Source organism: Dermacentor albipictus, chromosome 1, assembly GCF_038994185.2.
Source record: "Dermacentor albipictus isolate Rhodes 1998 colony chromosome 1, USDA_Dalb.pri_finalv2, whole genome shotgun sequence".
Lineage (NCBI taxonomy): Eukaryota > Metazoa > Arthropoda > Arachnida > Ixodida > Ixodidae > Dermacentor > Dermacentor albipictus.
The window spans coordinates 388,278,465-388,298,774 of NC_091821.1; the positions used below are offsets into that span (position 1 = coordinate 388,278,465).

At 44.5% G+C, this 20,310-nt stretch overlaps 1 protein-coding gene across 4 annotated transcripts in view; it reads right to left on the reverse strand.

The window, feature by feature from the left end:
* The window catches only part of LOC135917022 (fl(2)d-associated complex component-like), an 81,926-nt gene that overhangs the window by 58,004 nt on the left and 3,612 nt on the right, over positions 1-20,310 (reverse strand). For all 4 annotated transcript variants that reach the window (XM_070531999.1, XM_065450512.2, XM_065450511.2 and 1 more), the window contains exons 3-6: positions 13,412-13,566; positions 8,602-8,689; positions 4,973-5,207; positions 740-993 (exon numbers count right to left, since the gene is read on the reverse strand). In XM_070531999.1, coding sequence (XP_070388100.1) covers positions 740-993; positions 4,973-5,207; positions 8,602-8,689; positions 13,412-13,566 — 732 coding nt within the window. The remainder of the gene's footprint in view (positions 1-739; positions 994-4,972; positions 5,208-8,601; positions 8,690-13,411; positions 13,567-20,310) is intronic.

Here is a 20,310-nt window from a genome sequence, read left to right on the forward strand (position 1 = left end):
CTTCATGCTGCCTCTCGCTTCAACGCAAACTAAGCGGTGAAAACACAGTGCACACAAAGCTATGAGCCCCTAGTGCACCTAGACTCTGCACTCATCGCAGATCATTTTCAAGACAGGGCCAGCACGGCCACGCCATAAGCAGCAGCCTCTCTCCCCTTCCCTCGGTGCCATGCACACGACAGAACAATGCACGCTTCCTCCCCGCTTTCCCCCCTTGCGCACACGAGATTGAACTGCAATTATCAAGTCACCCTTGCATGCTTTCACTCGCACATACAGCATATGGTGCACGGCAACGATATTATCGCCCTTGGACATTATACGGAACATCACAGCAACAGCGACGCAGACCGCAGAAATGTGGCTTGAGTGTCCATATAACTGCTAATGCAATAAAACCAGACATGTGAATATTCAATCACTGACGGTATTTGACATTTCTGTTGCTATATGTTTTGAGGATTGTGCATACAAAAATTTGCTTTGCCCTAACTAATACCATGTCGGGTCTCGCATTCTTTATTCTGTTACAGTAGGAGAATACTCCAGTGAATGAAAGCATGACCAATCATATTTTAGATTTACTTCTCGATAACTGATAATTCATTACATCTATGTGAATTATACTGAGGTTCAACCGTATCAACGTGGTAAAATAATTATAAAAGGTGCTTCTGTTCCCTGTAGGCTTTAATACAAATTCCTTCGATGCACATATGGCAAGCAAGCACAGGCTCACCTGTTGTGGGGGATGCGCCACGCGTACAGCCTTTGTGCTGCCAGGTGTGTGGCTGGGAGGCCCTGGTGGAGCTGCCCCAGCAGCAGCTGCGATTGTTCTGCCACTGCCAGCGGCCCCTTTGCTGCCAGTACTGCCACTGCTTGAGGGATGGTTCTCCTTCTGCAGAAGGTCCAGCTCCCTCTGTAGCTGCTGCCGCTTCATCTCCAGGGACAGCTCCTCCTTGTAGTCCAGAAGTGCATCATCAATAGGCCAGTCTGTCCAGGACATAAAAGAGAACTTCAGCATGATACCTCTACAAAAAAGTGACTGCATGAAAATGGCCGCAGTGAATGAAAGATAGAAAGGGTTGTGCCAAAATGTTTCAAAAGCAAGCAGTGCACAAACCATAACTTTATTACGTGGATAGAGACAATGTATCAGCCCACGAAAACTGAGCACACTTTTTTTACCGAAAAATTTGTGCAGCGGGGGGTACATTCATTATGCGGGGTCAAATTCTGAGCAGTTTCTTTCCCCACGGCCACTTCTAAAATGTAAGAGACACAGAACGATTCAGCGTCCAATATGGTGTGCGACATACTGAAACAGTAGCCACATCCGAGGCATTTTGCCGTGCCATAGTGCTGCATCGGATGCCCAGCATGCGACAAAAGTAGGAGACACAGCATGATTTGGCGTCCAATGTACCATAGCGCCAGGTAGGACGCCCAGCGTGAGACAAAAGTAGGCGACACACGGTACGATATCTCTTTGTTTACACTCTTTTTGCATTTTTTTACACATTTCATGTACAAAAATATACACTTCTTTTACAATCTGGAGTGGGGGAAGTAGGCTATGAATACTAATCACATTAATACACCCAAGTGTTGCAGTAGACCACAGCACCTCCACCTACGTATACCACTCCGTTACAGTTAAATATGCAATAGTGGCTCATAACTAGACTAGACGTTTCACCAGTTTGTCCTGAGACCAGTGCAAACCTCGCAACAGCAGCCAGTTTTGTCTCACTGCCACCGTAGAATTGGGGCTCAACATATCTGATTTTGAATTAACTACAGTACGACTGAATAAGCGTCTTTTTCAGGTCGTAAAACTTTCATTTTCATAGCCAGCTAGAAGAATGCGGTCTCACTTTTGTCAGTCAGACACGTAATGTCTTTTTTTGTTTTGCGTGCAGGAGCGAAATTTGAGGGGCTAGATAGCAGACAGCCAACACATACCAAAGTGGGCAAAGTAGGCTAAGAAAGCTAATCGCATTAAAGAAATGAATGCGTTGGGAGCTCTTGGGAGCTCGGTTTAGCGGAGGCAAGTAATACTCGTTTTGACAGGTTGAGAACGAAGAGTAGACTGGCTTTATTCTACAGTAAAACAGGTTTGCTGAGTGGCAGTGGTGGGCAGCCACCTCAGGACCCAAGAAAAAGCAGGAGCAATGACCCCCACGTGGAGGTCAGGCAAGAACTGAATTTCACAGAAGCGGGGGGGGGGGGGGGGGGGCAAATCACACTGACAGACTGTAGCTACAAGGGCTACAAGAGCTACAATGAAGCATTAATGTTCAAGATAGGAGGGTTTTACGCTGTCACACAACACTGCCTCTTCTTAGCCACGTACGTCAATCTTCAAGGTTTTCTCTGCACACGAAACCACACAAAAGGGGCCTTCATAGGAAGGAGTCAATGGTGGCTTGATAGAGTCACGCCACAGAAAGACGTGTACGGCTGTTTCCAATGTCGGAAAACTAAACACAGGCTGCCCGCAGGCGATATGGGAGGGTGGAGGGTATAGAGGGGGGGGGGGGGGGGTTAGGTCAAAGCTGGTTAAGCCAGGAATGTAGCCTCTCCAAGTGTTGTGCAGCCACTGGCGAAAAGTGCATTGCTGGGTGCCAAAAAACTGGTCTGGCACGCAAATTGCTGATCCACAGAGCATCTCGGCAGCGCTGACTCCAAAGTCATTCTTGATTGTTGTTCGCAGCCCCTGTAGTACTAGGGGTAGCCTTTCCACCCAGTGCTGTCTGTCGAGTGTGGCGGTCAATGACGCTTCCAATTGTCGGCGGAGACACTCGACCATGCCGTTTCTCTGTGGGTGGTAAGCCATGGTGTTAAGCAGGCGCGTGCCAAGCAGTCTTGCCAGGGCATAAAAAAAGTGAGCTTTGAAACTGTCAGCCTCAGTCAGTATTTATTCGCAAAGGGCAAGCGTACCACGATACCCACGTAGGAACAAATGTTTCCGCCACTGTACGGACGTGGTGTCTTGTAGAGGTGTTGCCTCAGGCCGCCTTGAGTACCGGTCAACACACATGAGAAGGTACCTGAAACCTTAGCAGGGTGGCCCCACTAAGTCTAAATGCACTGGATCGAAATGGCTCTCTGGTGGTCGAAACGGCTACAGCGTTGAACGCGTGTGCAGGGTCACTTTCATGGCTTGATAGGCTTGGCAGCTTCTTGCCCAGCTTCAAACATCTTTGCAAATACCTCGCCAGACGAAGCAATCTGGGATAAGCCTCTGTGTTGCTCTGATGCAGGGATGGCTTAGCCCATGCAGTGAATCGAATATTGACCGCTGAAACTGATGGAGCACGAACAGGCGAGGAGCTGCCTGCGATGTGTCGTACATGACCAATGTTGTTGTGTAGGGAAGCGGCATCTCCGCAAGCTGGAGCGACGAGCCTTTTTCCCACAATTGGCACAGCTCAGAGTCGTTCTGCTGGGCGGAAGCTAGAGCTTGAAAATCCACAGAGCATGCAGGCACAGCGCCGATCCGTGACAGTGCGTCAGCTGCCTGGTTTTTGGTCTCATAGATATGGCGGATGTCCATAGAAAATTCGGAGACGAAGGAAAGTTGCCGAAGCTCATGTTCTGAGTACGAGGAACTGTTGTTCTTGAAAACGAAGGTTAACGACTTGTCAGTCAGAATGTAAAAGCTATAGCCATCAAGAAAAAAACAGAAATGCATGACAGCGCAATAGAAGGCCAACATCTCCCTTCTGAAGGTGCTGTAGCGAGCTTTTGTGGGTTTGAGGCACTTTGAGAAGAAACCCAGTGGCCTCCAGTCTGTGCCATCTTGCTGCTACACTGCTGCACCCACTGTCGCGGTCAACGCGTCTACCTTAAGGCAAGTACCCTTCCACAAACAGGGCTGGGTGCAGCGACTTGCTTAGCGAAAGCGACGATGTTACGAGCACAACTGGCGTGACGAGTCCCTAGGTGCCCTGCGAGACTGTGAAGGCGAATGGTTGCACCAAAGTTGGTCGCCAATGTTGCCATCCATCGTCAGCTTCTCCAATGCACTGGTAAGGCGGTCGGCTGTTTCCTCCAGGCGTAAGAGTCAGTCACCTGGATTTGAGACTCTCACAGCAGTGATAGGTAGCTGTGGCGCAGACGAGTAGTCGCATATGCGGTCAGCGAGTTCAGCTAGCCAATCGAGACTCGTCTCATCAGAACCTGCAAGCACCACACGTGCGGACTGTGGGAGGCACTGCAAGAACAGCTCGCACAAAATTGGAAGCTGGCTCTCGTTTGCGGAGTGGCCACCCAGCAGATGACGCAACCGGTGCAGAAGTTTTGATGGTCGTTGGTCGCCGAGTTCCTCAGAGAGGAGCTGTTGAAGCCTACTCTGTTGCGATGGCTCGAGGCACTGCAGGACTGTGCGTTTTAGGTTGTCGTATGCTGTGGCCGAAGGCATACCCGCTAGCAAATCGTCTATGGCATCGGCGATGTCGAAGGGTAGCGCGGCGACGATGTGGACGTACCTTACTGTCTGTGAGGTGATGCGCCGGAGTTGAAAACGGGTGTCTACTTCTATAAACCAAACTCGAGGATTCTTGTGCCAAAAGCTGGGAAGCTGAAGCTCTGCGGCGATGACAGGAGGCGCAATCGTGGAGTGTTCTCTGTCAGCAGGAGAAGGAGCAGCATCGTCCATGGCAGTGTTTGGAAAAAAACAAAACATAAATGTCCTGGGTCACCACTTGTTAGTAGCTCGGTTTAACAGAGGCAAGTAATACAGGTTTTGATAGGTTGAGAATGAAGAGTAGACTGGCTTTATGACAGAGTAAAACAGGTTTGCCGAGTGGCAGTCATAGTGCCCCTGTCAAGCAGCCACCTCAGGTCCCAAGAAAGAGCAGAGGCAATGACCCTCACGCGGAGGCCAGGCGAGGTAACTGAATTTTACAGAAGCGGGGGGACAAATCACAGTGACAGATGGTCGCTACGAATTCTTTGATACACTGACCGTCTGAGGCTGCCCCCTCCCAGTTCTTGGGTGGTTTGGGGTCCTTGGCTGGCACTTCCTCCTCGCCTGATGAAGGGCTCCGTGGCCGAGTCACCACGACAGTTGACTTGATCTTGCTTTCAGCATCTGTACGCCGGCTGCGGCTGCTGCCCCCTCCACTACTGCTTCCCACCACTGCTGTGGTGACAGTGACACTGCCACCACCTGCACCACTGCTGGTGGATACCTTCCTCCTCTGGAAGAGACAAAATAAAATGCAGATTACAGCAGAAAAAAGAATTGGGGAATTGTACATGTCGAAACTACAATCTGATTATGAGGCACACCACCGTTGGTGTCTACAGATAATTTGGACCACCTGGGGTTTTTTAAAGGCACACTAAAGGCAAATGTTAAGTCAAGCTAAAGTGGTAGATTAGTGCTCGAGAATCTCTAAGGCGTCAATATTACCACGAACAGAGCCTTAATAATAGAGAAATTGAGGTAAATGCAGGATATGATTAGAAACTCCTCCGGGACATTGAAGTACTTGCCCGATAATGAAAGCACTCCTCAGTTAAATTCCATTACTAGTGCTTAACCACTCGTTGCAAAAGACATCATTGTATTGTATATAAGACGAAATAAAATTCTACTTGTCCAGTTTTATTTCATTAAAAAAAAAAGAACTGATTCAAATTACCCTTGAGAACAACGCAAGTGGGCGAAAGGTTTCATTTTCACTCGACTCTGCGCTGCCCACGCTTTCGCGTTTCAGTAGTTCCGTTATCACATAGCACTGCGCTGGTTTTGTTGGCTCGCGAAACTCACACAAGCTGCAAGTAGCAGAGAATTTAACAAAAAGCAGCTGCAGCGGCAAATTCACTGCTCTGTCTTAGCTCGGTACCGCCATCTATCGGGTGCTGTTTTACTCACTGACGGCAGCAAAGGGTGGTGATAGCATATGGAACATCACCATTTCCCCAGTTAGGTGGCGAGAGATTTGAATTTCGAAAAAGGTATTCAGACCCTTCAGATGCAATTTTCTCGTAAACTAAGTCTTTTCTTGGCACGAAAGGAGTGTTGCAAGGTTTCTGAAATGGTATTTAAACAGCCCACGTCGACAGCCCACGCATTTGCAATGTACTTAGCTGCAGTTTGTCTAGGTTTGCTTCGGAAAGAAAACTTGGCCTGAACTGTTGTTGTGTTGCATTTTTCAGTGTGCAGCCAACAGTGGTCAGCTTCAAGTAGGAAGGAGGGGGGACAATCAAATGGACTATTTTGCCCCCTCACTTCTGACAATGGAGGGGCAAGCCAAGCTCAGCAGCACAATGGCATAGCCACTGGGCTACCACAGAGGGTAGATTAGAGCAGAAAGAAAGCAGTGACTGTCAATTCTCAGCTAATCAAAGGGGCCTGACAGTTGATTTCAGGAAAGCCATAAATTCTGCAGGCATCATTTTGAAATTGGCATGTAGTAGTCCCCAAAACAATAAATGCATGCAAGACACTCCTGAACAAACAATTTATCAAATTAGGGCAATCAGTGAAAAGCCCCATGTATGTACAGTTTATTTATTTGGATGCTGTACAATATGTACAGCATTAACGTACAGCCCCTCCCCACAGCTTGGTTGCATCAGAGCATGTGCCCTTGTCTTTGATGTCTTCATATCACAAGTCTGCCCACCGACCATTGACTACTGCCAACCACTGACCACCAACTGCAGCCAACCACGAAAACGGACAAAAGAGGCAAGGAAACCTACTCACTTTAAAAGCTGAATATTTCCACAGCCTGGGCACGAAGCCTGGTATTCGTATTTCCAGCCTGTACTGATTAACACTGTAGCGCAAAGCAACGAAGGGACAGGACTTAAGCGAGAAAAACAATGCATGGCACACGAGCACAAACTATCAACTGCTTTATTTTTCAGAAAACGAGGCATACATATAGCCTACTCGCATGTGCAGAGATGCTCTTCCAAGTCTACCTACACACTCTGTTGTCAGTGATTAAGCTAACCTCTTTTTTGCTGAGTGATATAGATGGCGCACTGACACATGAGCCATGTGGGGCCTACTTGATGTTGTAGACTTCCACGACTTCTCTTTTTCTTTGGTTTCTGCACGTCAGCAGGATAGCTATCCTGTGGAAGATAGGCTTGGACTTGCATGAAGTGTAACGTGTGGTGAAGTGCCCTGGTGCTTGTATCAGGCTGCAGTTGTACTGATGTTCATGCAATCGATCGTCCATGCACCTGCCTGTTTGGCCCATGTAATCAGCCCCACATGACAAAGGTACCTTGTAGACTATATCCATCTCACATTCAACAAATCTTTTGGCGTGGTTTGTAGTGCACATAATCAAGGTATTCCTTTCTGTGGTTATTCCATTTACGTTTGAGCACATTCCCTTTAGGTTTTGTGGTGTTGTGAGGACCACTCGTACGCCATACCTAGCGGCTACCTTTTTCAGTTGGTGTGATACCATGTGCATGTAGGGCATGGTTGTGATGGACCGCGTGAACATCAATACAATTGCGGTCTGATACAAGCACCAGGGCACCTCGCCACATATTGCACTTCATGCAAGCGCAAGCCTATTTTCCATAGGACAGCGAGATCCTGCTGAAATGTGGAATACAAAGAAAAATAAAATTCGTAGAAGGCTACAACATTAAGATGGCCCCACATAGCTCATGCGTCAGCGCACAGTCTATATCACTCAGCAAAAAAAGAGGTTAGCTTAATCATTGACAATCACTGACAACAGAGGGCGCAGGTAGACTGCGAAGAGCATCTCTGTGCATGCGAGTAAGCTATATGTATGACTAGTTTTCTGAAAACTAAAACTGTTGATAGTTTGCACTCAGGTGTCGTGTGTTGTTTTTCTCTCGTCCTGTCCCTTTGTGTCTTTGCACAAGTGTTACTTATGTCGAATTAACTAGCCCAGCGCAGAATTTTCCTAATTACAAGCCTGTGCTAGCGTTATATGCAAACAATATAGGTACTAGCATTATATGCAAACAACATAGTGTTGTATGGTTTTACTGGCAAGCATCACAGACTGCTTGGAAAATAAACATTTTCTCAGATTCCACAGTTTGTAAACTTTTGATGCCGACTAGTAAGTGCCTTCTATTGCATAGGTTAAAGACAAGCACACTAAGGTTACCCGGCACTCTCTGAAAAGCTGGCAGGGTTCCCCAACGAAAGAGAAAAGTAGCACCTTAATTAAGTAATACTAACTCTGGATAGCAACAGGCAAAAACAGTAAATATCACCACAAGAATAAGGTGTAAGAACCATGGAGGGAAATGTGAAGCGCCTATACTGGCTTGAACTTGCATCTTCCTTTTTAGCTAAAGTTAACCCTTTCAGGGTCAATGACGTAAATATACGGCGCCACAAACAAGTACAAAATGGCCTGTGCTGTATATTTACGGCACCATCTGTATGTATAAAATGTGCGCCAATTTCTTAACTTTTTCTTTTCTGGTATGTGCTGCCACTATGTGGGAATACAGGGAACTTATTTCTCACGCCTTCCTCTCTCGGTTTTCGTTGCACAGTGGTTTTACTTATGTCCCCAACAATTTGTTAAGACACATTCCAAAAGGATAAAAATAAAGCAACCGTGCACAAACCTTGGGGGATGGTGACCGGCTGTCAGGTTCCTTGGCATCTTGCTGTTTGTGACGTACTTTGTGCCTTAGATCTTTCTGAGAAGAGTCCCTGCAAAAGAAGGTTGTCAGACAGGGATGCAAACAGTGCTATGGCATATGCTTAGTGTTGTTGCATTGTATTCATAAAGCCAAGTAATTAGGATAAGCAGCAGCACCTCGAATTTATACATTATGCAGAAGTGAAGAAAACCTCTCGACCTGTTCTTTTTGAAGGAATAGGCCGCAGACAAGCATTTAAACACCATAGTTCTTGAGTGACCTTTAAGGAAAGATGCTCCTCAATAAAATTTTTTTTCATATTTGAACTAGAGATTTAAAAATCCATCCACTTATAGGGGATTACTAGCACATCACAAATATGTCATTAGTTTCTGTGTAGCCACTATACTTCTTGAGTTATGTCCTACACAGTGGTAAAATAGAGTAATTTTGTGGGAACTTTATTGTTTAACCCTTTCAGGGTCAATGACGTAAATATAAAGCGCCACGAACAAGTCCAAAATGACCTATGCTGTATATTTACGGTGCCGTCTGTACGGATAAAATGCACGCAAATTTCTTCACTTTTCTTCTCTGGCATGTGCTGCCACTACCTGGGAATACAGGGAATTGATTTCTCACGCCTCCCTCTCTCGGTTTTCGTTGCTTGGTTTGTTTTAGAGCTAGTATATTTGCTCCAGCGCGTCTATATACTACCGCTTGCGCATTGGTGCATACGTGGATGGGCATTGGTTAGTTGAGTTTTGTTGTGCAAGTGGTTTCGGCTTCTTGCACTCGCAAAGCTGATGGTTATCTCGTTACTAATTGCTCAAAGGGTGACCGCCTGTTACTCGCTCATTACTTGCTCACAGGGGTGCGTATACGAAGGATGGCACCGTGCATGCGCTTCCTTTTTTTTTTTGCAGACTCGCAAAAACTAATTGCCTCTGGTTGGCTATAACATGAAGATTATCGGAAGTTAGTCACACATTTTGCTTTTTTGACTGGCACACAACCACACAATTTTCTTGAGTGCGCTCACCTATGCCGTTTGATCATGCTATGGATGTAAATATTACTGTAAAAGCAGGAACATTCGAGACTTGCGAAATGTTCTTGTGTGCACATTTTCTAAGCCTTGAACTATGTGAATAACAATGCATCAAATTTTTAATTCTAATAAGTTTCCTTTCTTTTTTATTTTGTTATTCACAAATAAACAGTACACATATACCAATGCAAAATATTTTTTTTGCACTTAACAGTCACCCTAGAAAAATTACGGCAATTTTTTTTTTTTTGAATACAGGACCCTCTGAAGAATTTAAATCTGCAATAAAAAAATCGCATACAGCAAAAAAAATTGACTCTGAAAGGGTTAATAAATTTTTGCAAAAAGCTTTGCGCTGTAGCTTATTTAGTTGTTTGTAGACCGTTAAGTGCCAATATACATTCAAACAGCATCTACAATTACTGCAACTAGGAAACAAAAAATTAGGACTCCACTAATTTTTTTTCTTCAATCACATGAAAATAACCTTGTGCATTTATAATTGTCTTATACTAACAAAATTTGGCAAATATACTCTTGAAGATATGTAAAGTGCTGATACCTCTATGCAGTAGCCGCAAAAGTACAAAGTTATCCTTCAGGGAATCGAGAAAAAAAGTAAGTTGAAATGCTCTAATCTTTTTGCATAGTTCCAGTAATTGCACACAGTGCTTGGCTAGATATCGGCACTCTGAGATCTACAAAGAGCTAAACAAGCTTATAGCACGATGCTATTTGTGAAAATTTAGGACATAAAAAAGTGCCCACAAAGATTACTTACTATATTTTGCCATTGTGCATCACATACTTCAAAAACTATAACTACACAAAAAGTAACGACATATTTGAAATCTTCATAGAAAACTCTATCATTGGCTGAATTTTGAAACCTCTAGTACAAGTAATAAAAAGAAAGTTGTTTTGAGGAGCGTCTCCCCTTAAGAGCTTCAGTTTGGTCTAGTTGGTGTTTACTGCATATCTTATTGACAGCAAATAAAGACGAGGACTGCGGAAGAGAACACATAAACAACACCGCCCGTGCTGTCTATGTGTTCTCTTCCGCTGTCCCCGTCTTTATTTGCGGTCAATATGATATGCAGTCTCCCCTTAAGATTGCCCGAAAACAGATCACAATTGTTCCACCGCTCCCCCAACACCTTTTATTTCCTGCCTCTATTCTTCCTAGTATTTTTTGCATGACACTTCCCTCCACTATACTTTCTGCACCATGCAGTCGGCTTAAAGAGGCTGACAAATGGCCAGAATGTGTTGTGAGACATTGATGGAAATGAAATTTAAATTGGCATGAAAGTCTCAAAAACCAGTAAGTGGCGAGACCTCGTCGTGAAATCTTGGTACAGTACATCGGATGTATTGTATCAGATCACTGTACGTAAGTCGACTGTTATTAAGTATATTATAATTAGTATATTAACATTATTAGACACTCGCCCATTATTCTATGCTATGGAAATAAAAAATGCGCGCATGGTTACGGGAACACGCTCAACTCCGTATCATTTGTAAAGGCATCGTTTCGTTATCGATCCAATTGGTTTCGTTTGGACTGGTTAAATACCAAAGCAAATGGACAGGAAACCATGAAAACACGTGGCTATTAACGCAGAAATCATTTAACAATTAGGAAAATGCGAATCGCAGGAACATCAACTTGATAAACAAATTCATATATTGTTCCAGAAAGGCCACACTTGTTGTCTGGCCCCCACTAATTCGTACGTACTACTAATACTACTACTACTACTAATACTACTATGACTACTACTACTACGTACGTACTAATACGTACAATATTAACAATATACCTGTAGAAAATGTATCATCATATAAATATCTTGGTATCTACATTACACACAATCTTACATGGAACATTCATATAAATTACATTTACGGTAACGCTAATCGCATGCTTGGGTTTTTACGGCATAATTTTTCATCGGCAACTGCAGCTGTCAAGTTATTTCTGTACAAATCCTTAGTGAGGCCTAAATTTGAATATGCATGCTCTATTTTCGACCCTTCTACTCTAAAGCTAAAAAACACCATCGAATCCATTCAAAACCGAGCTGCTCGTTTTATTCTTTCGAATTATTCTCGTCATGCAAGTGTCTCATCAATGAAACTAACCCTTGACTTGCCTAACCTAGAGTTACGTCGTATATACTTTCACCTATGCCTTTTTCACAAGATCTATTACTCTAACGAAACACTTAAGGATGAACTAATCTCCCCGCCATCATACATATCGTCACGCACGGATCATCGTTTTAAGGTTGAAGTTCCAACTTGTCGCACCAATGTTTATTTTGATTCCTTCATACCAAGAACAACGAATGACTGGAACCGCGTCCCTGCCTCCATCACTGCCATTTCTGACGCCACAAACTTCAAGAATATTGTTAACGAATTTGTTTGTGATAATCACCACTCCTCTCTGTAATGCCTCCGGACCTTGAGAGTATGATAATAAACAAAATAAATAAATAAATGCTGGCGTATAGTGATCCCTATTGTGCTCACTTGTCAACGTTTTCAGCGTGCTTCTAGTGAAGAACTACATGATCACTGCAGATCGAAAAATTCTGATAAATAATTTTCCATGACGTTTTCCGCATTCGCACTTCTTATTAGACACTCGGACTGGTAAGCTTTCCATTGCACTAAAGAAATGGGTTCCATGAAAATTGGTTGTCAGCCCCTTTAAATGTAACTAGTGACACTATGTTGGATAGGACGCCATTACGAGTGCAAGGCTTGTGGTGTGGAATCATCAGTGCCTTCAACTTCTTCCTAAAGGCACTCAAATCTGTCTCCAAATATGGCATAGGATACGCAAATATGTTTTTCCTTAATGCAGCTGCAAAATGAGAAGCAGCTTCCTTTTTCAATTTCGTGCTGAAACCCGAGTAGCACTGGTACATCAGTACAATGACATGGATTTCAAAATATATTTTTCAGATTCGGGCTATTCTGGTGCAAAGCATTCTCAAAAACTGTTCAGTGAGGTCTTAGGATTATTTTTTTAATACATACAGTACTTCTCTGTGCTGATCAACTACGCTCTATTAGACACTGTCATAATCCCTGACATCACAGCAAGCAAGAGTGTAAACTTCAGCAACACATTGCTGCTCGTCTTTTGTTCTTGCATCTTTTCTGGTATGCCTAGTCTCCCTCTAGAGGAAGAGCAAAGGTTTAGTTGTTGCAGAAACATAATTTACAAATACAGATTAATTTGATATTCCTATTTAGTGTACCTTTAAGGTGCTGATGTGGGCTAGTTAAGACCAAGACTGCAAGCAATGCAAAAGACGTGGATGAGTAGAAGACATCCCAAATGGTGACAACAAGCTAGCATCTTCATGCCTGTATTATGTCTCTTCTGTGCCTATGTCTCTACATTAACCTTCCCATCATGCCACCACAGTTGAGACCCCCTACAAAAGTCTGTCCAGTGCCCCCAAATTATTGTTACTCAAGTCTGTATTCTCGATCAATTGCATTCAAAGGTAACACTTTACATGGATCAACACAATGAAAACCAGCAACAGGAACACTGCAAAGACAATGAATGCTTATCAATCCAATTATATTGCCGTCCTAGATGTTGCCCTTTACAAAGGTAGCCACATTTTCACTAAACCTGGCTCGGCGAGAGTGTGTCTCCTGTTTCTGGTGCACTTTTGTGTGAACACCTCTAGTAGTGACTGTCAAACTCACCTGTCAGATTTTGGCAGCCTGGAGGATGAGGATGATGATGAAGATGGTGGGTATGCCTCGGGCGGGAATCGGCACTTTGACCCAAAGCCGCCGCAGGGCCCGTTGCGCATCCAGTTCCTGCACTGCTCTCCTGGAGGATCGTCACGACTGCGCCTCTGTTGAGGCAAGGCCAACAAAGACATACACAGACAACAGCATGCTCAGTCATGCAGCATGAGGCTGTCATGCACATCTAGACAGGCAAAACTTAACACATACACACCAAAAGAGGTGATTAAGCATGTTGTGAGGCTATCATGTATGCTAGCATAGCAGGTCATGCTCTTAAATTAAATATCAGATTATCCTAGGAAAGAAACTTAGATTTTGCTTGGTATAGGTTGCGCACCCGACCTTAGGATGTTTTTGGAATGAGCTATATTCCAGAGAGGAAGGAATGCAACGTATTCTGTTTATCTGCATCAAGCCATAGCCGGAGTAGTACATCAATTCTTTTCTACTTGCCAGTGTCACATGTCTCAGCCTCTATGAGACTGTATAGTAGTTAAATTTTGTGAGGACAAGCAGGTTAGCCTTTGCAAAGTAGCCTGAGACTAAAGAAGTAACTTTCTGTCTGTCGCACCTACCCTTATCTATCGTATCTACTCCTCAACATTTAGTGCAGAACCTAGAAATAAGAGCTGCATGTATTACACTACTCCATATGTTGGTCAGTTGGTACTACCATTGTTTGCTTCCAAACATTATACAGTCGAACGCTTCTACAAGAAACATCTCTACAATGAAATTACCTTTATAACGAAGGAGTAATTCTGTCCCAATTTTATTGTGAGTGGTGCAGTGCACAGTCTTCATAATGAAGTGACCTGTCTAATGAACGATTTCGGAGGCCTCAAGTACTTTGTGTTAAGGCATTTGACTGTATCTGCATACAGTGACCAGTTGACAAACTGTTGCACAGTTTAAAAAAAAAAATGCTTCCTTTGGAGGTAACAAAATGCAATACCCAACAAGCACCCCAAAATTCTGAGTACCTTTTATAAAGAGCACTAAATCCAACTCTCGAAAGCTCTGCAACAAATAATGAGGCGGAGGAACTGGACTGAACCGCATGAAATGGACACCACATGACATAAGGTGTATTCACTGTTCTGTTCATCTGTAGAATGTGTCTTTATTTTTTCAAAATGTATGCCTGTCATGGCAATGCCATTTTTTTCTATTCTTACCAAAACAAATGAGCTAGTATAGGTTATGATTGAACTATATGCACTATATATAAACAACAGCTATGTGCGTATCGTAACATTTTTTCATTTCAATATCTTGTATTAAATCCAAGCATACGCAAGAATTTTTTTCTCTATAACTGATGCCATGTCAGGTTTAGCACTTTGGCTTCATTGCTGTAGCAGCAAGTCCAGCGAAGAAAAAAAAAAAGAAGGACAGCAGACTTCAGCGATTCCTGTGGCTCTGCAGGCTGCTACTGCGACATCAGCATTCTCATACCTCAGAGAACCACCTTATTTTAGTTTGTTTTTTTCCTCAAAAAATTGTGTTCACCCACTAGGGGGCTGGCACAAGAACCCAGCGGTCATAGGGCAGTTTGTTAGGGGAGATGGGTACAGTTGAATAAAATTGCATTAATTGAAATTAAGAATATTTTTAAGAAAAGGAAGAAGCTGATTTGTATAACATTTAAAAGGCAACTATAATTGTGAGATAGTAAGAAAGAATAGTGTGGGGTTATATAGATAAGTTCTGGCTTTTTCTTCTTTACGATGTGCACAACTTCTGTTCTGTGCGACTTGGTAATGCATGTTGTGGAATTCAAACTATGCACATGGACAGACTTCAACACTCTCAGGCCCCCCCTGTCTAAGTAGGCCGGATTTATTCAGTTAAAATGTATAGCATTATGGAATGCTTTATTTGCACCAGTTTGGCCAAAAACTTATGCTAATCCTTTGGTGTTTTTGTTTGAAATGTTTCAACAGTTTACTATTTGAATATATTTGAGTCAGATAATTTTGGTGCTCATGCTTATTTTTGTTTCTTTTGTATATTATCAAAGTGAGGTGGCATTGTGGCCACACTGCAGACAATGCGCATGTCAAAATCTTGCAACCACGAAGCCCAGCGAGCTAATCAACCTGAGGGGTCCTTCAACATAGACAGCCAACAAAGCACACGGTGGTCTGTAACTACGTTGAAGGTACAGCCATAAAGGTAATGTCTAAATTTACCTAGTGCCCAGATGATGGCCAAACATTCCTTTTCCGTAACAGAATAATTCACCTCTGCCTTGGTGGGACTGCAGCTTGCATATGCAATGACGTACCCATCGAAGCCAGATTTGCCCTGCGCAAGGGCAGCGCCAAGGCGAACACCGCATGTGTCAGTGTATACTTCAATCGGGGGTGCAGGGTCGAAGTGACGCAGTATCAGCAGCAAGGTTAGTAGACGGCGCAACTCTTGGAAGGCATCGTCACAAGCAGGCGGCTGGCGTAATTGTGGAAGTCACTCTAGAGAAGCTGATTCAAGGAAGCGATGATGGATGCAAAATTCCAAATGAAGCGGCAAAAGTAGGAACAGAGGCCAAAGAAGCTGTGAAGTTCTTTTACGGAGGAACGTTTGGGAGAAATCAACTGCACGGAGCTTGGCGGAGTCAGAAAGAATACCGTCTTTAGATATTACATGGCCAAGGATTGTGAGCTGACTTGCGCTAAAGTGGCATTTCGTCACGTTGAGCTGAAGGCCGGCATCAGTTAGGCACCATAACACTTCCTCTAGCCTACAGATATAGGTGGGAAAATCGGGAGAAAAAATAACATCAGCTAAATAGCAGAGGCACATTTTCCACTTGAGACCACGCAAAAGGCTGTCGAACGCTCAAATGCTGCAGGGGCGTTGCAAAGCCCTACAATCATGACACGAAATTCATATAGGCTATCTGGTGTTACAAAGGCTGTTTTAGGTTGGTCTTCTAATGCCATGGGGACTTGCCAATAGCTGCCACATAAGTCGATGGAAGAGAAGAACACCCCATCTTGGAGGCAGTCAAGGGCATTGTCAATTCTCGGTAGAAGATTAACATCTTTATGAGTAATTTTGTTAAGACGATGGTAATCAACATAGAATCGAATCGATTTATCCTTCTTCTTAACAAGAACAACTAGAGATGCCCAGGGGCTATCGAAGGCTGAATGACACCGTGCATGAGCTTGTCAGCTACTTGGTCATCGATAACACAGCGCACTGTCACAGATACACGATATGGTCTTTATCGCAGTGGCGCAATGGTACCCGTGTCGATGCGATGACAAACAGTTGATGTGCAGCCCAAGGGAACATGCTGGCAGTTGAAAGAACAGAACTTGTCGAGAAGGCATAGAAGCTAGGCGTGTTGGGAAATCAGTGAACGTGTCGGCGATGGAGCTATATAGGAATTTGGGTGAAGTCGGCTCTTGCACTGGACTACAGGCCACTCCAGGGACCTCATGAGTGGCGATGGTAACAGTTGCCATGTCAATGATGACAGCAGGGCCGTCACATTGGACACGGCCAATGCACTCTTCACAAAGCAAATTGAGGGGACATGACAACTGGGTGGAAACGAGCAGTCTGCCAACGCCGGCATGAACTTCTAAGAGAGCGAAAAGGTGGCAGGGAACACTTGCAACAAACGAAAATAGCAGATGGTGCAAAAAGAGCACTTGCATCTTCAGCAATGTTGCATGACACTGGCAAGGGCAGAGGAATGCGGCGAAATTGCAATGTCTTCAGCAACAAATACTTTATCTTCAGCTTAGTGAGCGTCAAGAAGCAGGGCACCACAATATGCTTGAAATTCCACTTCAGCACGAGAACAGGTGATGACGGCCTTACTAGCAGAAAAAAAGTCCCAGCCCAAAATAATATCACAGAAGCAAGAATACAGCACCAAAAATTAAATGATGTAGAGGAGACCATTAATCACAACCCAAGCAGTACATGCAGCCGCCGGGAGTGATGCGGTCAGCGCTGGCAGTATAATGTGATACGTTGTACAGTGGCATCGTAACCTTTCTGAGCGAACAGCAAAGTTAGGCACTAATAACTGAAACTGTGGCACAAGTGTCGACGAGGGCGAGTGCAGCAATGCTGTCCACATATACGCTACTAATATTAGTCGGAGAAGGGAGAGGCCTTCATCTTTTCGTGGGTGATGCAGCTCCTGTTTCTAGAACTGCAGCGATTAGTTTTCTCGCTCTGGCTTGGAGAGACAATGACACATAAGTGAAAGCGAGCGGCGTCGAGGCGATGGCGAATGGTGGTCAACAAGAGGACAGTGGTAGGAGTATGAATAAACCTGACCGGGGTTCCGAGACGCAGAGGCTAACGGGCATAGCGAGACATATGGATCAGGGTCAAAGCTACGGCAATAGGATGGTTAGCGGTGATGGCAAAATCGTGCGACGTGGCCAGGTAGACCACACACAAAACATACTGGCGGGTTGTTGGGTGTGCACCATTGTCTATTGCTCAGGGTGTCTACCAAGTTGACATTTCCAAATTCCCTGAGTTTTCCAGGTTTTCCCTGAGCACCTTTGCGAAATTCCCTGAATGAGCCAGAACTTTGTTTTATGTCAAGACAGGCCGACACCACGTTGCCCGATGCTGTCACTCTCTAGTAAGCATACTGAAACAAAAAAAAACGACTTAATCCAGTTTGAATAGTAAGGAGTAATACCTATTTTATTTAAAAAGAAAACAGAAGGAAGGTGTTAGTAAAATGCACTGAGAAAGAAATGGTAAAGCCCATTCCAAATTGAGTCGAACATTTTCAAATACGAATGAAAAGGAGATGCATACATAAGTAAATATTTTTTTAATATCAGCTATTTCCATCAACTGATAGCAAGCTCATCTGTATGAGGTCCTGAACTTTGTCACAACTAATTATTAAGGTTCTCTCTCAGCAGCTGGAAAGTCAACCACAACTGTCCTGACATACTCTCAGACCGTACACATCTCAGTGTTGGGTTTCACTGCTTAAACAATTTGTTTTGGTTTGGATGAGGGTCACCTGTGTCTCAGCGTCAGCCAACACTTAGTTTTTTTAGCTCCAGCTCCTTCAAAAAGGCGCCGGCAATTCCTTAATTTCCCGTTAATTCCTGAGTGCGTCGGTCCTTTCTGTTCTCATCCTCCTTCTACCACGCTTTCACCACATGAATCATCTGAAGCATCCTCTAGGTCAGTTGTACAGTCAACATTTGATTTTTTCGGATTTCCGAGGGGCCGCAAAAAAAAAACGAAAAAAGAAAACGGGCAGTCTGAAAAAAAATTAATGCATGTCTTTAACTGCATTTAAGGGCTAAAATTACCACAGGCAAGTCTGAAAAAGCTCTGAAGGCCTGCCAGTACGCTTATTAGGCATATCAGGGCTTGTACTGTGACAGGAGACGGGGTGCACGCATGTGTAATTAAGGAATACATACTATGTCCCGTGACAATTGCCCCCTTTCCACGCTTGTTATGCTTCACCGCCTAACACTAGTGTACTGAGGCGAAGCTAACTTTCGGAGACTGGCATTACGCAACGCGCTGTGCTCTGCGAGTTTCAAAGCCAATCGCGAGTATTACAAAGGCGGAGTCGGTGCCATTGGTGATAGCGGCGAATTCTTTCAATGAAAAACACGGCACCGCACGGCAAGAAGCTTAATAGCGAACATAGAAGCAGCTAGGCCTAACGTTGCCGCGGTGGTGGTTACGGCTGCCAGCGGATCTGCCTGCGAGAGTGCCGGTTCGAGGCGGCGAGATAATCAAAATAGCGGCGGTGGCGGCTTTGATTAATGCCATTTCAGACCTGCAGTCAGGGCAGTATACATTGACTATATGGAGTACGTGGTGGTGCCGCAAAACCGTGCAAATTATCGGGCATGTCCGAAAAATCGGGCGTCTAGAAAATCGGTCGTTAACTACTCTGGCAATACATCGTGCCGATGACACGGCGTCAATGACGATTCGTTGCGATTCCTCTGTTACTGGAGCCAGCATTAACACGACTTTCGTTCCCTTTCAATAAAGTTACAGCTAATTTTCCCTGATAGAAGCACAAATTCCCTGAGTTTTCCCTGAGTTTTTCCAGACTGTTCAAATTCCCTGAGAATTCCCGGTTTTCCCGGTTTTCCCGGTTGGTAGACACCCTGATTGCTGTATGGGTGCCTCATTCGAACGAAGTGAGAAGCTTGATACAGTGGCATGGCTGATGGGAATGGCACAACATTCTGAGGTGGCGACCACGTGAGAGCCTCGGCATAGCTGAGTGGTGCATTCATTGCAGTAAAGTCAGCGGGTGTCGGTAGCCGCAGAGTCTCGTGGGAAGAAGGCAGACCTGCGCAAACTTGCTCCTGTATGACCTGACGTAGGTTGACAGGCAAAGGCGAGGGCGGTTGCCTGGCAGTGGACAGCAGCGAAAGCTGACGAGGAACCTCAGCACAGACGAGCTCCTTTACCTGGCAAACAGTGAGTCAAAGTCAGGAGCGGTGGCTATGCTCGAGAGGGCTCTGTCAGACACAAGTGGGCGCTGCGTGAGAAGATGCTGTTGGCGGAGCTTGGCAAAACTATGGCAAAGCTCAATGACCCAAAAACAGTGCCAGGGTTTCTCAACAGTAACATACAAGAGGCATTATTGGAAATGCCCTTCATGATGCGATGAACCTTGCCTGCCTACTGTTAAGATTGGGGGCTCAATCCCATCGCTCGTAATAAGTTGTCAAGATTGGAGTTGGACATGAATTAGAAGGTGGTTGGCCCATGCCGTCGTCCAACTGATCCACGCTGAGGACGTTGTTGAAGGGAAGGACTGCTTCTCATCAAGAACGAGGAATATGGGTTTATTTACAGTATCTACATCA